Source organism: Polistes canadensis, unplaced genomic scaffold (assembly GCF_001313835.1).
Source record: "Polistes canadensis isolate GaletaPanama2010 unplaced genomic scaffold, ASM131383v1 scaffold_1, whole genome shotgun sequence".
Classification (NCBI taxonomy): domain Eukaryota; kingdom Metazoa; phylum Arthropoda; class Insecta; order Hymenoptera; family Vespidae; genus Polistes; species Polistes canadensis.
Window position 1 is genome coordinate 573245 of NW_014569548.1, and position 22481 is coordinate 595725.

General features: G+C 39.9%; 1 protein-coding gene across 7 annotated transcripts in view; it reads left to right on the forward strand.

The window, feature by feature from the left end:
- LOC106783973 (putative mediator of RNA polymerase II transcription subunit 26) overlaps window positions 1-22481 on the forward strand; it is a 252258-nt gene that overhangs the window by 196086 nt on the left and 33691 nt on the right. For all 7 annotated transcript variants that reach the window (XM_014743076.1, XM_014743058.1, XM_014743013.1 and 4 more), the window contains 2 exons: window positions 1488-1534; window positions 21413-21510. In XM_014743076.1, coding sequence (XP_014598562.1) covers window positions 1488-1534; window positions 21413-21510 — 145 coding nt within the window. The remainder of the gene's footprint in view (window positions 1-1487; window positions 1535-21412; window positions 21511-22481) is intronic.

Genomic DNA, 22481 nt, shown 5'->3' on the forward strand with positions numbered 1-22481 from the left:
TAGCACTGGCTAAGGGTATAAGGCCAGCCTGAACCCAGACGAGCCTCGTGTCCGAAACATTATTTCCAACTTTCCTACGATCACCACGACGTCATGCTCATCCGACGACCCTTTTTATTATTCCTCCAAAATAAACACATTTGCTGCTGCTTTACCTTACTCGTTCTCCTCTGACAAAAAGAATACACCCACCTCCCTTCTATCCTTTAAAAAGTAATTCTTCGAGAATGAAAAGAAGAAGAAGAAGCAAAAAAAGAAGAAGAAGAAGAAGTCTATTTTATAGTTAAAGGACAATACTCGTAGTTTGTTCTGTACGCGTACGCGAGATTAGTTTTTCGTTCAATGTATATACCTTTGGTAAATCGAGATTCTACGTTAATTAGCTATCGTGGCGAGAGAAAATGGATCCGATCTCCAAGTTTTTAAATCGTCCATTTCCTTATCTCGCTATAGCTTCTTCTTTCATTCTACACACACATATACACGCGCGCGGGCGAACGGACGAACGCATACGTGCACAGACAGTTACATAAAGGCGCGTACCCGGCGGGCACCCTATCGAACTCGGTCCACTATACCTTAACGAACTACATTGAAAACTTCAACTTCACGCCAATTTACTTCCGCTAATTTCTTCCTTGCTCTGTGCAAAAGTCTCCTTTACCCGCCATTTCGAGTTTCTCGTTTTCGTTGCAGTGGTAACCTTTCACGATTTAAGTTCGCCAGGGTTAGTAACGATCGATCTTTACGAATCTTTCCACGATCAATACTCTTTTAGCGTAGTTTTCTTCCTTTTGCAGAAGTACCAAAGACGTAGACAACCTAGGCAACAACGATGACGACGACGACTGTCGCATCTTTGAGAAAAGGAAATTGAAGAAACGTAAATAGGAATTAGGAAAAATGTTCGTTTTAACGGAAACGAAAAAGGGGGTGCCCTTGCAAGAGTGCACTAATTGCGATAATGTCCGAATAATTAATTATCTTAAAAACAAGTTTCGTGCTTTAAAAAATAGTATTATTTATTGGCCAATACATATAAACGCATTCATAAACGCATACATAGATGAACATTGAACTCGTGAGCATATTTACATACAGGATACATACAGTAAGGAGTAGATAGGGGTAGCCGGCGGTAAGGCTGAACCAAAAGGATATTGGGGTTAGGCCATTCATTAGATTAGGAGAATTCGGTGGTACCCTATGAGGACGGAGACGCAAGGGAAAGAGGTTGGGTGGTGATGCTGTTGGCTTGGGTGCACGATCAAGCACCACCCAACGTGCATTAGCCTTCGTCAGAAAGCACCTAAGAGAGAGAAAAGGGTTAAAGGTCACTCTATAGTAGAGATAGGAAGATTATCCCTTTTTACAGACCTACCACGTTCGCGATAGAAACGTGCCTTACATTAGCAATCCTTCGTTAAGGTAATCGTACCATTGATTCAACTATGTAATGTTATTTTTCTCTTTTTTTTTTGTTACAGAGTCGTCCCTTGCAAGGCGGGACTATCCCCGCCAAATCATGAACAAGGTACGTACATTAGATAATAAGTTTTATCAAATTTATCTTATTTTATCTCTTCCTTATCTTTTGTGTTTTGCATACAACATTTTCTATTCAACATTATCCCAGAGTCTAAAAGAAGAATTATTTTCGTTGTTACTAGTGTTCCAGTAATGTTGCAACAACGGTGCAACAACAGTGAGATTACGTAACGTCGTTCTTGCAAATGTGTTGTTTATTCGTACGTGTATATATATATATATATACGTGCAAAATGTATATACATATAGCTCGAACCTCATTTGTAAGCCCTTTATGCGCCGTCTGCCTTTTCTCATTATGCATTGCACATGAGAAAACTTGCTTGGAGTCTCTCATCTCTCTCTCTTTCTCTCTCTCTCTTTCTCTCTCTTTCTCCCCCCCCACCCTCTCTTTCTCCTTTCTTTATTCTCCGCTTCTCTCACCGCTGGACTACCTTCGTTGCTCTCATTCGAGGGGGTAGCAACCCCGTTTTCCCTACTACCTGCCACCTCATACCTCTCCGCACGTCGTTCCCGCGCCTCGTACCTTGACTTCTTTATAAACTTTTAATGACTGCAAAGCCTAATCGACGGAACGAACGAGCATGCTTGGCTTCGCAAAACTACCTTACAAAATCTACGTTATATCTCGATTTTTAATACTCGAGCAGTCAAGCGTCGTCGCTTCGACAAGACGTCCGGAGATGTTTCCTGGTAATCAAAACGTTGCTCTTTCGACATCTTCTTTCGTTCATTTCGTTATAAACTTTTACAACGATGGAACTTTTATATACTATATATATATATACATACATTTATCTATTTATAGATTTTATATAACGATCTTTCAGTATAACGGAAATTATTTTTCTTATTGATTTTTATTTCCTTTCATCTTAACTATAATTCTTCTTTAAATATTATTCTTATATTATTTATATTAATTATTGAAAGTTTCGCACTTGATAATTCGATTAATTAAATTTTAATCTAACGTGTATTCATTTTTGTTATGAACGAAAGATAATTCACGAAACGAATAAAAATCCAGATTTCGAGGACTTTATCTTGAACGAAAGATGAAATAAAAGAAAAATAACGTATCTACGATAAAATAAAAAGACATCAAGATAGAAACAAGCGCTATACAGGTTTACCCTTTAGTCGCCGTTTAAAAGTGTTCCAACGTTGTTAAAGTGTTCCAGGTGCCGTTTACCAACGGTACTCTTTCATAAAAAACCTTAATAAAAATCCCAATCTAAACAAGCTTAATTTACGTCCGTCACATAATTATCTACCCCGGAGGCACGACCTCCGCAGCTTTCACTCGAGCTCTTTCCCTTTTCATACTCCTTCCTTTTCTTTTTTTTTTTTTTACCTTACTCTTTTCTCATTTCGGCGTTGGCAAGCCACTTCTGCCACGCGGTAACAGCAAAGAGTACTCGGTAAATGGGTAGTATTAAAGTAGTGGTAGTATCGTGGTAGTAGTAGTAGTAGTAGTAGTAGAGGTGGAGAACGAAGGAAGTGCGTGGAGAGCCCTCTGAAAAATCTAAGAGGCTTAAAGCATTAAAAGGGTTATATAACATTCATTACCAACGGGTCAGCCTTTGTGAAATTTCCCTTGAAAGCAGCACCTCTCGGTGGACACCATCTTCTTGCCATTCTCCCCACTCCTTCATTTTTAGCAAAAGGTTTCTACTTTCTCGAGTTCTTCCTGTCTCACGTTCTTTGTCTTCTCTGCATTTCCTTGTCTCTTCTTTCCCTACTTCAGGAACATCCATCCAATCTTACGTTACTGGGGAGGTTCTATAAGAGGTCACATGACCAAAGCTATCGTCCACTAAGGGGTAATGGTGTAAAGACTGTTTGAGAAGGGAGAGAAACAGAGAGAAAGAGAGAGAGAGAGAGAGAGGAAGAAAGGGAAAGGGTCTGGTTCTGATGAAGATGTCGCGCACGCCAGGGACCTAGGCGAGATTACTCGGGTTAGAACCCATGGACACTGGTCAGGGTACATGCTAATTGCTTTATTTGACATCGAGAAATAATGTACTGCTCTATCGTCGTAGAGAAATCTCACGAGAAAAAGAGGTGGATGTTTTTGTTGGTCATCTTGGTTCGTGTTCGTATATTCTCGTTAGGTCAGGATCCAATTGTGTTGGTTTATTTATCTCATAAAAACATAAAACATAATATAACAAAATACTAAGATTTCAATCGGATAATACGAATATAAATCCTATTTGATTTTCGTTCGTTTTATTCTTTAATGTATAGTCGTAGAGTTTATTCGGGTTGATAAATATGATATCAAAAATAAAAAAAAAAGAAACAAACAAAAAAAAGAAAGAAAGTATAATCCACGAGCTTTGAAAATGTATTGTACTTAAGTTTCGTATCCTTCTAAACGATTTCGATAGATCTTATAGGTTCTAGTACGTGATACGACTGGTTATGTTGGAAAGATCGTGTTAGGCGCGTACCTAATAACCCTTAGTTGAATCAATAAACATTTCTTGGCGTTACATATGGCCAAATTTATATTCGAAATTGCGCATATCCATGGGGGTGGACGAGAGGCATCCAACGGGAGTCAGGCACGCGTATTTCTCGTAAATATGCTTTTGCCTATCGGAGTGTTCTCGAAATGCAAAGAAAAGAAAGCTAAAGAGAGAGACAGAGAGAGAGAGAGAGAGAGAGAGAGTAGATGGTTGGGTGTTAGGGTCGATCCCGAGGTCGCCTAGGGTGCATTTCATCTTCGAGGGCGTCAGCTCGGAGACCGATCGACTATACGCTACGACGTATGATCATCCATCTTTTATCGAATCGTACGTGTGATGGCCACTCGGCTATTTCTTTTCGCAACTTTTACCTAGACTCAAACTCGTCGTCGTTGATACTGGTGTGTTCGTGTGATGATGATTTTTTTTATTATTATTATTACGATACCACGTCCAAGCTTAAGAATCCAACGATTCGTTAGAACCCGTGAAATTATTGTTGCCTTAGTGTTAAATTTATTCCCCCCCCCCCCCCGCGAAAATATTTATTACTCAGGACGACGATACGATTTAAAGGGAAAGTTAAATATTTTCTTGAAAGCGCATTAAAGGATTCATCTCTACCGTGCATCACGTAGCTATTATTATAACTCAAACTAGTTAAAACGATAATGAACTATTCCCTGGATATTCATAGCTTAAAGCAGATAGCTATACTGGGAATAGGATCATCCATCTCTTGTCAAATGGAAACTCGGTAGCCGATACCAGGAGTAGCAGTTGTTTCTCCAGGCTCAACTTTTGCCTCCGAAAACGTCCATCATGCTCGGACAGAACACGTTTTCCTAACCAAACATTCGTCAATATTCACTTATGCGTAACTAATGCCCGTCCGACCTATCGTGGATAGGTTTATAATATCCTTAAGATTTATTACGTATATAAATATAAATATACGCATATATTTAAGTATCAAATAGATCATTAGTAATTTTTAATTATTTCGATGTGATCGTTATCCATTCGTTCAATCGCGATAAAACGCGATACGACCAATCAAAAATTCTATCTAATTTTTCTCTTTTAAAATACACATTTTTTTTGTTTTTGTATTCTTAAAAATCTTGTTAACTTTTCGCGTACGACAACGTATCGACTTAAATACACGGACAATGTGGTTATAACCATGGATCGCTGATAAATGGGCCTAAAATAGAGGAAAGAAAAGCTCGGTAAGAGAAAGTGAGCCTCGACGAAGAGGGGAAACCATTGCGGAAAGGTATTTTTGTGGTAAGCGGAGAATAATTTAGGAGCAGATAATACGAGAACCCGTGTAATTTCACCGCAAAGCCCCGGGCCGCAGTCAACAGCCGGAGTACGTGTTCGTTTTCATATAGTCAATGAGTGTTGGGTACATGAAGGCAGAGAAGAGAGAGAAAGAGAGAGAGAGGAGGATCCTTGAGCAGAGCTCAGGTGTTTCGTTCGATAATAGGCGACATCATCCCTCCCATTGATATCTGACCCCCACCCACCTTCTGGTTTTACCCCTCATCAAACTCTGATCGATGTAATATTCACGCTCGATACGCGCCTCTCTCTCTCTCTCTCTCTCTCTCTCTCGCTCTCTCTCTCTCTCTCTCTCTCTCTTTCTCCTCTTTCCCTCTTCTTCCGTTTCCTCCTCCTTCTTCGATGTAACTTGCGAGGCTCGATATTCGCTTTACTTTCCGTTGGAATTTCATCAAGCATCCCTTTTCGCATCCTCTACCTGATGTCTAACCAAAAGCTCGTGTAGCGATACGATACGCGCCACGATACGTTCAAACTTATGAACTTCCTTTAATTTATTATTCATATTTCAACCAACGTTTTAGAAATAATTTCACTATCGGTAATGTAACATAAATTGAGATAAAAACCAATGACAATTTTGATAGTAAATTGTCATAATACACGATGTAGGATTGCTTTCAGTGTAATCTCGGTCTGTTGGTTTCCACTTTTATGGGAGCCACGTGACTTGATAGAACGTTACTTTCTCTTATGGATTCGTGTAACCATCGTTTGCGGTAAACACTCTCTTTTGTTAGCCGTCGGGAGTTAAGCCAAGGTCTCCCTCCCATTAGCGCCGCTCGGAATTACAAAAATAACACTTGTCCCTGTAGCAACCACCCCACACAATGTCGGGGGGGAAACGGAGCCGGTGTAGTTAAGTAAAATTAAGCTAAAATTTCCAACGATCCGCGATGTATATTCAACCCCTTTTCCTCCGGCTGACTCGTGTGCGCGGTGGCCGGCCAACGGCACCAACGAGAAACCCTCCTCCTCCTCCTTCTCCTCCTATTCCTCCTTTTTCCTCCCCCGAACTCCTGGACCTCTCCTCTCTTTCTACACATATACGTTACACTTCACGCTGCCCCTTTCTGCCTCGTCGGCATTAAATATTTACCTTTCAATGAATATGCAAATATAATTATTTACGCGCAATTTAGACGTTTTTACGCGTCCCGCGTGGTTCTCTCTCTCTCTTCCTCCACTTGTCTCTCTATCTCTCATTTTCACCCTTAACGCGAGCTTTGAAGTATGAAGAATCTCAAGTGCGAAAGGGGTCGTGTGAAAATATCATATTCGGACTTTCATTTTTACCGTTAACCGGAACTCGTTTCTTTCCCGTTTGCCAAAATGAAAATCCATTATCCTTGTTATAACACATAGAGGATATTATAACTCTATTTTATATGTTAACTTTTTAAACGCACTTTAAATCGTTAGTTACATTCGGTGGAAAGTTAACGTCAATACTTAGAGCTCTATTTGTTGAATAAAATACATCCATATCATTTCGAGATACTCGAAGTAAAGTGTAATAATATTCGTGTAATTTCTATCTATCGTGCAGAAACGTTTCATACTTATCTACCACCACCACCACCACCACCACCACCGCCAACCTTTACGAAATTAACCTTTAACGTTAATTATCTGCTGGTAGGGCAAAAGCCCGGAAGGGTAGTAGTCGTGGCGGCATCAAAGAACTCAGTGTTTAGCTGCAATATCTTTCCACCGAGTTGCACATCGGTGACCAGAAAAGCGGGTCGGCGAGACCAAAAAGGGAGTTGATCGTTGTTGACGATGATGATGGTGGTAGGTAGGTAGGTGGCAGAGGATAGATACTCGAAGAAAGGTGTTTGCTTTTATCAGTATTTAATGATGATAAAATTAAATGAAGAATAATTCATCAAAAATTCATATCTTAGAATAAATTTTCACAACTATATCTCTACATTTTTATATTATATTTATTATTATTTTTCTTTTTTTTTGTGCGTGTACTCTCGGTGCCTTATTTCCTAATGGAATCTATTCAATTCTAGATGACGATCGATCGTGCCTCGTAAAGTAAGTAATAAAAGTTGAATAGAGATACGATTTTATCGTGAATGACTATCGTCAATGGAATTATCACGAAGAATTGCGAAGATATCAGTCTATATTACCATTCGACTAGAACTGAAGGGGGCTCTGAAATTTGAAAGAATATGAGAAATAGGAAGACCATAAGCTGACGACTCGTCTTCTATGCGAAGCATAACCGTCACAGTCGACATCTCAATGAGATAATACACACACATACAAACAAGGTCTTGAGATAGACCTTGAAAATAGTTTCTAAAACGACCATGGAAAATGATATGAATTTCTTCATTTGCCAGACGAAAGTTTTGGTGCCTACGTCGCCGTCGTTATCGTTATTATTTTGCTTCTAACATGAAATTCATAAAGTCCTACTCTAAACTTTTCCCTCGTGTATGTACGTATGTATATATGTATATATATGTATATCTAAACGTCAACTGAAAAATATCTCAGTCAAAGAGAGAGAGAGAGAGAGAGAGAGATAGAGAGATAGAAATAGAGAGTAACACGTAACGTGGGTACGTAATTTGTATCACTTCGAATTTCAAATCTGAACGTCGACACACACTGGACCTAGAGTTTGTTATCACCGATTATTCGGTCTTTACTTTGAGGAAACGCGAGTCTAGGACACAACAATACTCGTCCGATTCTGGACTCGCTTGACGTCACCCATTCGTAGAATTTCACTGTTAACCGCTCGTCCTTCTCTCTCTCTCTCTCACTCTCTTACCCTCTTATGCTATTCCATTCTCTGTCGTTAACATTCTTGCGTCCGGAGTACGTACATGCAAATATACATACATACATACATACATACATAGATACATACCAGTCGACGGTGGACATCTCACGAGGAACAATTCCAAACGCAACGAGTAGTACGGACCAAGGGAAAATGTATTCGAGAGTTTCCAATTTGCGGTAGTGGCGGCTGCCAACTGGGAAGAGGCTGATGGTAGAACTGAAAAGAGGGAGATGGTCGGCACCTTGGTGGTAGGGGTAGTAGAGTTAGTGGCGGTGGCGGCTGATTCCAGGGCTCTATTATGGTAATTATATGATAAATACAACAAGGCCTAAGGCAGTCTGTCTTTCTCTCTCTCTTTCTTTCCCTCTCCTTTAAACCAAGAGGAGCCTCTCAGGAAGAGTTCTCTGTCCTTCTAGCAGCAAGCAGCCTCAGGCAAAGAGAGAATCGCTCTTCCATCAGTGGCAGGAATTCGACTCCACCTCGTCGTCTTTCCTCTTCTTGTCTTGTCTTTCTCCTCTTATTCTCTGCTTATCCCTCCCACCCTACCTCCCACCGTCCCTTGAAGTCTCCTCCTCCTCCTCCTCCTCCTCCTCCTCCTCCTCCTCCTCCACCTCTTCAACGCTTCTACGCGGGCACGGCGGTTTGGTTTAAAATACGCCTCTTCTTAGCGGAATGCAATTAATCTTACTCCCTCTCAATCTTCCCCTCCCTCTCCTATATAGTCCATCCTTGAAAGGGATGAGTAACGCGGCTGGAAGAAGTGTTACTGACTTAATGAAGTACGACTTCTGATGCGTGCCGAAGCGTTCGCACGAGAGAACGAACAAAATGGTGAGAGAAAGGAAGGAAAGAGAGAGAGAGAGAGAGAGAGAGAGAGAGAGAAAGAGAGAGATATTAAGAGAGAAAGGAATCTGAGTGTGAGATGAACAAAGAGACCGACTCGTCCGGAAATCCCGACTAAACACTCGCTTTCATTATATCTCTCTACGTTTCTTCGTCACGTTCTTTATGAGAGGGTAAAAAAAAAAGAAGAAAAAAAAAGGGGAGAACTAACTGGTTAAATAGGTTACACGCCGCTTTTCATACGATGCGAGAATTGATAGTTGAAATAATGAAATAGAAATAAACGCAACTGAACAAAACAATTTCTTAATGATCATTTTTTAATGAGATTTATTCGAAATGTTTCACCTTATTTCATGGGAATTAATTTCATATAAACAAATACCGAGAACAATATAATCAGCCGTATATAATTGATTTTTATTTATTAAGCTACGATAAACTAAATACGTAAAGTACAATACGCGAGATCGTATTTTTGTACATTTCGGTGGATTCGTTTGTTTAAAATATCGTCGATGTGCAATACGGGAAACGCGAAGTGCTCGACCGCGTCAAACGTTTAATGACACAGAGGGAGTGAAACCGTGATGTAGTCGGTGTACGTGCGTGTAAACTAATATTCATCCCGCAGCCTAGCGTTAATGGGGTGGGTGGGGGGCAGGGGGGTTCTGAGCGAGGGTAAGGTAGATACAGCGGTGAAATCATTATAAATAGTCATAATTACAACAGTCGCGCGTGCTTAATTCAATTAGGCTGATTAACGTTGTATGTTGCACCTCTACTCCTTACGCGTTCTCTCTTTCACTCAGTTTGGTCTCCTTGTTTCTCCAAGCAACGAGAGCAACAGCCAACATCCGGGTTCTGGATGGCTGGCTGACTGGCTGGTTGGTTGGTTGGTTGGTTGGTTGGTTGGCTGGCTGGCTGGCTGCCGGTGTTTCTGAGGGTGCGCGTACGCTCGAGCAGAGCGCGTAAAATATACGTCGTATCCTGGCCAGGATCCCAGGACCACAGCGGCATGGTATTATGCTTATGCATAGACAAGTTATAGCGAGGCTAATATGATTATCTCTTCGACGAGAGGCGGTACGACGACGACGACGACGACGAGTAGTTAAAGAGAAACGTTGTGAGAAAGTGGTGAACAGGGAGGAGAAGGAGGAGAATGAGTTTCAACCGGATGTAAGCTTCGATGTCTGTATCTATCTCGAAAAGTTGTAAGTCCTTTAATCGTCTCTAATACAGGTGGAATGCAATAACGAAAATATTCATTAACCGAAAAGTTCTATCTCGTTCGTGTAACTATCTTTCGATCGATGTGTTCAACTTTCACAGGTATGTCGACATCTAATTGGATTTTGTTTGTTCGTTTTTTAAAAAGATACCAAAAACAAAAAAGAAAAAAAAATATAGAAATGAATTGATCGTCGGTATGGAAGCTACTTCGTATTTATTATATACGCTTATCGATGACGTAAGATTTAAGAAAGAAAAAAAGTCGTAACGTCGTCGTAAAGCTGGGAAACCAAGAAAGTCATAGAATTCGTCGGTGTTGTTCTGCGGATCGAAGACGAATAAATTAGCCGGATCAGGGTTCTACGCGCTCGTGATATAAAATTTTGAATATGAATGGACGGTTTTGCATTCGTAATGAGCTCTTATTCTAGAAACAAAGCACAGCTGACGAAAACATATGTAGATGAGAACAAGGGTAAGAGTCCAAATTCAGTAAGAACGAAGGTTCGACGTCTTCGCGAAAATGTTTTAAATCTCTAACGCTTATCTTCTTTATCCCTTTTTTTTCTTTTATCTTTCTATTTCGGTCGAGTAAAGAATGATTGTCTTTATTCGAACAATCGGAATCTATTTTTTCATATACACTACTCCCAAATATCGAGATAATTTGAATGATCGAATGAACGTCAGTTGAACGAGTTAAACGTAGAATGGAAGAGTTCAGAAGATAGATGGATAGAGAGACAGAAAGAGTGTGTGTGTGTGTGTATGTGAGAGAGAGAATGAGGGTGGTATATCTAGAAGGATGAGGAAAGAAGAGACCTCTCGTCTCCTCTTCTATCCCTTCCGTTAAACTCATCACCCGCCGGTAATTCCATCGATGCTTTAAACGCGGAAGCCCTCTTCAAGAGATGTATCCTTGTCTATGAATCTCCTGAGATTCAAAACGAACAGATAACTCTTCTCGACGTATTATCAATACCTATTTACAAATTATTTAAATTATCATTCTTATCCTTTTTTTTTCTTTCCTCCAACTACCCAGCCCGCCGCCATCCCCTCACCCCCTTCCATTATTATTTCACTCGTCGTATTTTTAATAGAATTTTCTTGTTATTGGTAATTCTTCTAACATTTGAAAAAATAAATGAATCTTTTAATCGACTTTTTCGCGAAAGTAAGCAAGCAAGGTGCACGTTGAGAGCTACGAGATAACGCGGATACGACGAGGTTTGCTTTCAAGCGGGCTGGCCGACATTTAATACCGGTCGGTCCCGTTGAATATTCCCTCGGATGGCTTTCGATATTGAATTGGCTCCTGCCTAATTGTAACCTCGCTCGCTGCGATGGTCCTATTCACTTGTAAACGACATTTGCATAATTTTTACATTGCCCTCCTCCCCCACCTCATCCCCTCCCCCCGCCTCTCTCTCGTGTAATCGATTTGAATACCAACTCGAGATCTTAGATTCTTTTCATTCTACTTAAAGCTTTAACCATTCCTTTTATTCGCAATAATAATACGTTATATCATTTTCTGTCTTTTTTATCAAAATAAACAAAAATGATTTTTTTTTGTTTGTTATTACGCGTAGTTATTTATTCTAAAAAGAAAATATTCATTCGTAAAAATGGCAAAGTGACCACATCGATCTCTAACGCAATGACCGAAAACTTGAACGAACTATTATGCGATCAAGGAAGTTTTCGAAGTTTTCTCGAGCGCGAATTTTCTCTCCCGATGAGAGGGGGAAAAATAAGGAAGAAGGGAAATATTGAAAAGAGGCAGAGAAATAAAAAAAGAAAAAAAGATAAAAAAAATAAATAAAAAAAAAGAAGAAGAAAAAGGATACTCACGCAGAGCGATAGTTTTTCTTTCGCAATAACTGCGAGGTAACATCGTCTGTTGATGGTTAATTTAATCAAAATTTGTCCTTTTTTTCGCGTATATATATATGAAACATAGTCGAAAGAGAAAATTATATGTATATCAATTTAAAGATTGAAGTCAAGAATTTGCCATCAGATGCAAGCAAACGCGAAGAAGAGTTGAAGTCTTGGAAAGGTTGGACTATCATTAGCGAATCGGTACTTTAAAACAGCGACCTCTTCTATCGTTAGAAGATAGAAGTTGAAAAAAGCTTACCAAGTCGAGCGTCGTTCGTCCACTCGTACCACTTCCTACGGCGATTGCTTTTCGATGCAACCATCCATCCCCTTTCCGAATGGCAGACTTTCAATCTCTCTTCCGAGGTAAAAGACTTTCTTCAACTCCTAGCTCGACATTGACGATCGTCTTGAGACGTTTTTTCTTCTTCTTTTTCTTTTTCTTCTACTATTTGGCTATCAATCGTAAAAACTATTATTTCGCGAATTTTCCGTTGTTATTTAATCGAATAAAATTATTAGGAACAATGATATTTTAAACACTTATGAATTAAAGGTTATTGTCAACATTAGAAACACGCGGGTTATTCGATCATGATTGACAACGGGACACTTAAATCGAAATGACGGTAAATTGGTGAAGACGTATAGTACCAGAAAATGAAATTAAAATCGAGGGTTTGACAAGAAATTATTGGAATATTGAAATACGTGATGTACCGAACAAATTTGGTATCGTTAATGAGCATCGATCGCATCAATATTATATTTCTTCTATTTCTCTTAATAAAACACACGCGTTGTTATCGAACGAACGGTTGGTTCGTAGCATAAAATTTTCATTAAAATCAAAATTAATTATAATCACATCTTATATACAATCGATAACAAGTTAACGTAATTTGTCGTTGTAGAACAAACAAACACATATATATATATATGTCAAAATATATAATAATACTTCTATTTTTCTCCTCGTGTGTTTTTCAACATTGAATTTTCCCTAACGTTGTAATCTAGAACAGAGTAAAAATACAGTTTAACTCTCCTTTTTATTACGTAGAAAGCTTCGCGAGTAGGTACGGTAGCTCGTGCGCGATAGCGTTCGTCGTCGTTCGTCAAAATGGAGAAGTTACCACGGAGAATAAATATTGTCGGGTTTAGTAGTGGCGTTTAAATGCGTACCTGCGTGCGGATACGTCGAGATAACGGTGGGTCGATTCGTCCGCGGCTCAAATCTACTCGCTTCAGAGTGAATGAGGAAAAGAGAGAAAAGAGAGAGAGCAAGAGAGAGAATGAGAGAGAGAGGAAAGTGGGAAGAAGAGGTGGAGATAAATAGAGAAGGTAGGAGAGAAACCTCGTCGCCGCGAGCAATGCAATGCCGGCTGCGAAACAAATGGAACGATTGCGACGAGGGTGTGGGAGTGATGGTGAGGGTGAGGGGGTGGGGGTGGGAGTGGGGGGTTGGAAATAAAGCGTCCCTGTCGTTCTCTGCTTGCGGTTGAGTCATGACAGGAGGCTCTCAAAACGCGCACGAGTAAAAGAGATAGAAGTGAACGGCAGGGATGGAAAAAAAGGGCGCTATAGTGAAAGAGAGAAAGCGAGAGAGAAAGAGAAAGAGAAAGAGAGAGAGAGAGAAAAAAGAGTGCTCTCCGATCTCTCTGCGGATTGACGAGCGGTCGACCGGTAAAAACGGCAAAGCACTTTTCCGCGTTCGCAACGTCGCTCAACCGTTTCAGAACCCGTCGCTGGGGCTTGGTACGATTGTTACGCTGGTACGCTTCGCCGATGAACCTGGAAAGCATTTCGAATTGTTAACTACCCAGGTGACCGTTCAACAACGTTTCTTCGATGTTTCAACGTGCGAAAATCTCTCGGCAAAAGAAATATGTATTATTTTGTTATAGGAACTTTTGAGATTTTACGTGTAATAATATACAAATATTGTTTTTTTTTCTTTTTTTTTTCGTAGTTAAAACTTCGAAACGAAATTTCTTCTCACGAATAAATCATTAACGTTATATTTGAAATGATCGGGAAGATAAATTCATTCGTATAAATTATTGCATTTCTTTTTTTTTTCCTAACATATATTTATTTTTCTTTCTATCCTTTTTCACAAATTTTTAACCCGTTCCAACGCGTAGGCTTGAAATAATAAATATTGTTTGGTTGGTTGAAAATGAAAGATAACAGGATAAGTAATCGGGGAATCAGGTAGTAGATGCATACACGTGTATAATATGTTATCGGTAAGGCCATCGATTCTGTAATCGTGGATGAAAATATCATCCGTATACGTGCGCAAAGGTCGTGAGGGTGGCGCACGTAGGACGGATGAGCTATGTGTGCGTACACAGGTGCGTGCAGGACCCCTCAACAGGTGGTCACTCGTAAACGCGGGCTTTGTGCTACACCACGGTGGCTACTCATCCGTCAAGGGCTTTGTGTGCCCTTGTGCGCACCACCGCCAGTGGCCGACGTGGCCAACGCGGCCCCGTCCGTCCTATCTGTTGGCCTTGGAAAAAAGTGCCCTTTTTTTTCACTCACCCTATATTCCTCCGACCAGACGATCTCTTCTCACTCTCCTTTCTCTCTCTCTCTCTCTCTTTCTCACTTCTTTCCTTCTTATCCTTTTTTCTTTTCTTTTTTTCTCTTTTCTTTTTTTTCCGAGAGAGAAAGAGACAGAAAGCTCGATCTGCCTGCTAAAATTTCGTTGAGTTTTCACGACCGAAACAATGGTTTCGTTAATTAAGATTTCTTTCTGCGAGCTTACTCTTTCTCTTCGTCCTTCTTTTCGTCTTACTTTCTCCTACCCCCCCCCATTTCTCCCTTCAATCCTGAATCCTTCCACGATGGCAATGACTTCTTCTTCTTCTCTCCTTCGTCAAAAAGTTATTCGCTCGTGCGTAAGGAAGGTTCTCTAATGAAAAGTGAGAACAGCATTTTAATAGATCTTAGAAAGAAGAAGAAGAAAAAAAAAAGAATTTACTAGAAAATTCTATTTAAGTTCTTTCAAACACTATTTTGATATAAAACCATTCTTTTTTTTGTTATATTCACAGGATACACTTATTGACGATAAAAATGATTTGACTTCGCGTAAGTTGGTGTTTTAGAAAATCCGCTTTCTTTCTTACACCATTCGAGATAGAATAACGATGCTGGGGCAAAGAGAAAGGTTTTCCGAGGATAAGAGAAAGAGAGTAGCGTTAGGTGGCGTAGAGAAGAAGGAAGGGTGGTCGGAGGAGGGCAAAGATCCGGATTTAAGGCGTCGTCCGTGAAAGCCCTCTGGAGGCGTTGGAGTCTTGGTCGGGGGTAGTTTAAGAGAAAGAGAAAATGGCTGGGGATGGAAAAGCAGGAATACGACGGCAACGACGTGGAGGAGCAAGAGGAGGAGGAGGAGGAGGAGGAGGAAGGGCAGGAGGAACTTGAGGACGAGGAGGAGGACGGGCGTGTTGGAGTGTAAGTGCTAAGATCTTGGAGTGCATTAACATGCCCTGGAGGCAAGCTGAATACAACCCTTCTTACATCCAGATCTCAAGCCGAGACCACCGTGGATGGCGACGCCAAGGGGGGAATAAGGACGAGAAAAGGGCCAGTACACCGCAGAGAGATTCCTACTTAATGATATTAAAAATGTTTTATCCTGCGGTCTTCTTTCATGTCGGTTGGAGACCAAACTGATGAAATTTTATCATTGTTTCGAGAAAACTATTTCCCACTTTTATTCGACTCCGTTCGAGATTTATTAGGTCTGTCTTATTTAACTAATATTAAACTTGAATATATTTCTTAACGTGTATAAAATTGAATAGATCTGAACAACTTAATTGTCATTACTATTGACGATCGTGGTTGCATTTGAAAAATGTAATATTACAAAAATCGTGTTAAAGTTAAAGCAACGTAATACGAGACGAGTCTGGAACGTCGTCCACAAAGACGATGGCAACCTATGTAGACCTCCTTGCGGCAGAACGCCTTACATTATTTAGAAGGATCCAAGGTACGTTGGGCACCGGCGCATGCTAATCACTCGACCCAGATTGAATAATGAATCAGTATTCTTTCCCTTCTTCTTCTACTTCTACTTCTTCTTCTTCTTTGTCGTCGTCGTCGTCGTCGTCGTCTCCTCAACTTCTCGGTCTACCTCCTTCCTTTCCCTTCCATCTTCGAAGCTAATGCTACGTGACAGGCTTTTTATTACCTGGTAGAGAAACGTCGTCTTGCGTTTTAATCACAAGTCGCAACGTTCAACATTCACGCACGTATGATATATCAAGATGGCATAATGCTTGTATACATTTTGTTTTTCCCTCCCTTTATATAGTATTATATTTCCGATTTATCTTTTTAATAGTATTTAGAAAATCAGGATTTTTATTTGGAGTAACGCGGAGTAACATTATAAACGCACATTTTTAATAACCGTGCGAAGTAAATGGTTGTTCACGTGGAAGGGTGTTAGCATAATGTCTTCGGGTACAATGTGTATATAACATACATATACATATACCCGCGGTACTGGCACCCCGCATAGTACTACTCCTCCTCAGCACTTTGTGTGCAAATTACGCTCGAGACGAGTTAGGATGGAATAGAGCCTCAACCTTAGCTTCGAGGACGAAACAAGTCTCTGATGTAACCTCCTCCTCCTCCTCCTCCTCCTCCTACTCGTGCAAGATTCGAATGAAAATTTAAAGCGAAAGAGTTACTCGCGAACAGCACCATATTAAATAGGAAAATTTGATTATTTCTTAACGCGAAAGTAAAAATCTCAAAACAATTTGGAACTTTTATATAACGAGCAATGATTTCTCAATGTGTGTCAATCTTTTCTTTTGATTTTCTTTTATTTATTTTATTGTAAACAGTTCAAATACAAAATCATATAATATCATACATTTGAACGATACTTTAACTTCAACTATAATCATACAAATATATTTTTAACATTCGTAAGATTTACGAAATATAAATAATATATAAAAGAAGATGTGAAAAAAAGAAAAGAAAAAGATACACACATTAGAATATTCCGGATTCAAGAAGTGCAACTGTATTTCCAAGTTCTGGTAACGAGGGGTTGAGAAAATCCAGGCAAGCTCACTACTCCCACTTCGTCCTTTCGTCCTTTCCTTTCCTCCGTCTGCCATCCTGCCTTCTGCGGAAAACAAGACATTTATAAACACCCACCGCGAGATTAGATTTGTTAAGATAATGGGGCTGGGTTTAGCAAGGCAGCTCTTCTACGCTCGCAACTATCATCCTTGAGAGGCTGCAACCGCCGTCTCCGTAATCCCAAATATGACCTCGGTTGGTAGGTAGTTAGGCCGTAGGTGCACCCTTACGGAGGACTACGCGCACTCCAGATCCTTCTTTATGTATTTACCACGATGAGACACGTTCCTTGCCAGCCTACCCTTCCTAAGAACGTTAACACCGTTTCATTTGCTGGCAAGTATTACCCGTTGTAGGAATATTTCCAAAAGAATTTCTTTAGCGTTAATTGTTCATTCAATATTAATTCATTTTGTTTAACTAACTTCTCAACAAATGCATTTGATCGTTTCACTGCGAATACAGAGAGAAAGAAAAAGAACATAATAAAGTTGAATGGTCTGTCAAACTATAGAAATATCCCTATCTGATAAAAAGGGCCAATAAATATCGAGACCAAGGCGGTTACAAATCTCAAGATAAATACGAGCCCGTATTTTTCTACCCCCTTTTCTTTTTTTTTTAGTTTTCTCACTTTCTCTCTCTCTCTCTCTCGTCCTAGCGTGCTCGGGGAAAAAAGGGCCAGCCCTTTTTACATTCCTCGTATGAATTATTAGGTGACCGGACCTATGGGGTTGGACACACCGCGGTATTTAATTTTCACTTCCCCTTAAAACAACACGATTTTTTCCCTAATCGTATCCCTGACGATGAAAGTGCGGTTTACACTTTGTCACTGACCCTTCTTCTTCGTTCTTTGTTTTTTTTTTTTCTTTTTTATATTTTATCGATATATTTATCTACGTACGCGAATATCGAGAAAGAAAGTTTCTTAAATCTCTTATATTATATAACATTGCATAGAGATAATCTTATTGAGAAATAAGAAAATATTTTCAAAAGTAATCGAAATTTTCTGTTCTTCCGTAGGAAGGATCGGCGGATCGATTTTACATATATATATCATACTGAACAAAAAAATACGCTTCGGTAAAATTTTCTGAACGGTAAAGCAGCAGGTAGATTGGTAGGCGATGCCAATTAAGAGAGATGGCAACGGTGAGCAGTGAAGTAGAACTAAGGGGCTGGCGGGTGCCGATGATGTATGTGGTGGAAAATACTAGAGGCAATCTGTCACGCCATCGACGTTTCGTAGGCTCGCACACATACACACACACACACATACTCGCATATACTTAAACTTTCTCTTTCTCTCTCTTACTCTCAAACTTCACCCGTTTTCTTCAATTTCTGCAAATGAAATACTACACTTTTTTCCTAAAGAAGAATAAACGATAAGAACACGTAATCGATTCATCGAAAGACGACACCATATAGCAGACCGTTTAAAAAATTAGTTACCCTTAGCTTTATACGAGAAGACTCATTCGGAGTTCCTATAGTCACCCAACGACGACAGGATAGTTTGACAATAAAAACCGAGTCCGGTCTCTTCGGTACTCTCAAAAGGCACGAGAAGACCCTTTGGACTCATCCTCTTCCTCCTTCGATATCCACAAGTCGACGGGTAGGTACTCTTTCACTTCTTCCACCTCCATTCGTTCTCGTCCCTTTCCCTTTTCTTCCTTTTTCTCCCTCAAACGCGCCCTTTTCTGAGTACACGGCTGATTAAACGCGCAACTACGTAACGTAACGCAAATATACTGGCCTCTAACCTCTTCCCTCTTCCTCCCTCTCTCTCTCTTTCCATCTCTCATCTGTATACCACCACCCCCCTCTTCTCTTCTAGCAGTCCCAAACCTTCCTTCGTAGAAAGAGAAGGACGTAGGCCGTCCGCTCTCGATTCCACCTTTCGACTCTCTTTGAATTCCACTCCCCGGTCACTTGACGGAAATATTTATCGAGGGTCTGTGCCGAGACCTCTCGTTGCCCTACTCCTTCAAGCTAGACAGGTCGACGACAGGACGAGGGCGAATTTCTCGTAGTTCATCCTGGTACCTTCCCCGACACGCCTTTCTATCAGCGTATATATATATATATATATATACGTATAGTATACATATACGTTCGTCCTTCTTCCATCTATTTTGCTCCCCCCCTTCCTTTTTCGTTCGCGAGTTCTTTGATCCATTTCACGGAGTTTGTTCAGCTCGGATTATTTGCTCTCTTAATTACATTTCGATCCTACTTCTCTCTTCCTATCTCTTTTACTCTTTCCCTCTCTCTCTCTCTCTTTCTCTCTGTAAATTCTCTCACCGGTCGCAGCAGTAGTATCTGTCGATTCTCAAAACCTAACGAACGATGATCAGACCCATGGATTTGCATTATTGAAAGAAATCTGTGTTCAATTCTAGGGTAAATGATACTCGATAAATCAAAGCTTTTGTCGAAATCTTTTTTCGTTTATAGAAACAGAGAGAGAGAGAGAGAGAGAGAGAGAGAGAGAGAGAGAGAGAGAGAGTAGATGAATTTGATCGAAAGATTACTTATTATTAGAATTGAAATATCATTTTTGAGATAAGAAGGTTGGTTTTAAAACATTCGTATCGAAATTTATATATTCGATCGAATTCGTTCTTCTTACCCCCCCCCTCCGCCTGCCTCCCCCTGCCCACGCCCATCCCCTCCCCATCGCCGCCCCCCGATGAGAAGAGGTACCTTTAATTAAGGAAAAATGTAATATAAACGAAAAACTAGACGAGCCTTACGACGACGCCCCGCAGCTCTCTCGAAGCCAGCAGGGGTTTGGTTCGTACCCAAGACCGCAGAGGGTTGAACAAAGGAAGTTATCGTTGCGGAATTTTTATGTCGTCGAGAAAAAGAAATGTAAATCAGAGCCCCTTGGTCTACGAGCTTTTGAAGGAAGGAAATGAGAAGGGAGGATTTTAAGAATTTCGTTCGAAATCGTGGAAAGTCTAGGAACACTGAGAAGAAGAAGAAGACGAAGAAGAAAATGTTTCCAAAATCGTTGCAGAAGTCGTTCGTATGGCAATATTATTTCAATGTGTGATTAACAAAAGAAACAATTATTCTTAATCGTATTATAATTATCTTAACGTTTTTTCCGATCGTCTCTCTCTCTCTCTTTCTCTCGTGGGAGAGAAAAAATAATTTTTAACTTAAGTTTTTTTAACAATAGAATCAAATCGTAACTGGGCCCAGGGTATATAACATTTCCGCGTAACTTTATACATTTCTGATAATCTCTCGGAGAGTTTCCTTGATGGTGGTTATTCACGTTAGTAGGGAGGATTTATGAAATAGCAATAAAATTTATATGACTCGGTGGCTCGTTAGGGGGACGAGAGAGACTCGTTCGTTTAGATTGATGTCGGTGTGAGTTTAGTCCACTTGCCCGAGGCTACTTTTTGTTTCCCTCTAGTACGATCGTCCTAGAGGATTTCCACTGTCATTATTAATCTCTTTAAAATCGTGGATATTTTTAGACGACGAGAAAAATAATTTTCAGTTTCTTAAAAGAGAATTTATCGATAATATCAATAATATCAACTTTAAGCTACGTATATACAATTATTATCATTTTTATTTACATCCCATTTTCTCCAAAAGAAAAAATAATATTTAATAATTTCTTTCTACCACACCAACCCCCCCCCCTCCACCGCCCTGAAAATACAAAAGGATTTTCAATAAACATTGAGAAATTTATCTTACGAATAATAAATTTTCTTCTCTTACTTTCGTGAACACAGTTAACGTACCACAGAAGGGTAGGAAAAGAGGTGTTTCGATAACTCACTTATATCATAAATCACGTGTGTGCTCTTTCGAGCATGATGCCTGGAGGACATGTTTGCTGTACCTGTTGCTCGGATCCCCATCGAAAACGGCTAGGATCGCGAAAAGAATTCAGACGACGATAAAACACAGCCTGAGCCTTCTTTATTTTCTTTTTTTTTCTCTTTTTTTTTTTTCTTTTCCTCTCTTTTTTATTCTATTCACTGAAATAGAAATTATCGCGTGACCTAATAGAAACTTTTTCCGTGGCACGTGTAAACGTCCCTCCGTAAAGGAAATATTTACGATGTCAATTACTATTTTTTTTTGTTTTCAGGTGGATGATCGTGTAAGATCGCCAAATACGTTAAGATGCGTGACAGCAACCACGTCGCTATCTATTTCCCCATCGAGTCCTGAAGAACCTGTTACGCTGTAAGTATCTCGAGAAATAAAAAAGAGAGATTATTATAACCAATAAAATAAAATATATATAATATAATTATAGAAAATAAAGCGGTGAGAAGTCGCAGTATTTATTTAAATAATTACAGACGATTTCGCACAGAGTTCAAACAGAAACTACCGATAATAACATTGTAATATTATTTTATATGATGAATTGAGAACAAAAAGTAACACTTTATACTTAATACAGATTATATGAAATAATGTGACAAAAAAAGGAAAAATATTATAGACTCGTTGTCTATTAATCAGCGGTCCGTTACGAAGTAAAATCCTTTGCTAATTTTTCCGCAAATAAAATCCAACCCAGGTAGCTAGGTAGCTTCTTTCGACTCGTCTCAATCGGCTGATCGCTCGTATCTACGTGTAATATATTTTTCTCAACAATAACATTTAAAGTCTGTCGAAATAAATTATCTCAATAGTTTCGATACTGTTCGATAATTTTTCATTACTAGACCACAGTTGGGGAAAATGTAAAACAAATTGAAATGAGCGAGAGATAGAGAGAAAGAGAGTAGAAGATAAAGAAAGAAGTAACTGGACTTTAGGAGTTATTTCGTGTAACAGTCCAAAAAGCCACTCAGACAAATTAGTCGCTAGAATTTGGAGGGTATTTCGTAGTATTTATACGCGCCAGACCAGATACCGCATTCGTCGGTATCTCTTAGTTCTTACACCGAGAACACCGAGAGAATAGGAGAAGTGAGAACGGTAGAGGTTGTTGCGAAGGCGAAACTGAAGGAAGGTGGTTGGTACGTTTCCCACCTCACCCCACACCCTACACCCCCGCCCCGTCAAGGGTGGCGATATTTATGCCAGTTTTTTATTGCGCTTTAGCCGAAGAGAGGAGAATGGAAACAATATGTCGCCGTCGTTGCAGAGGTCGAGAAAGAGAAACCTTTTGTGGGAGGGAAACAGGAAACGGGAAAGAGGAA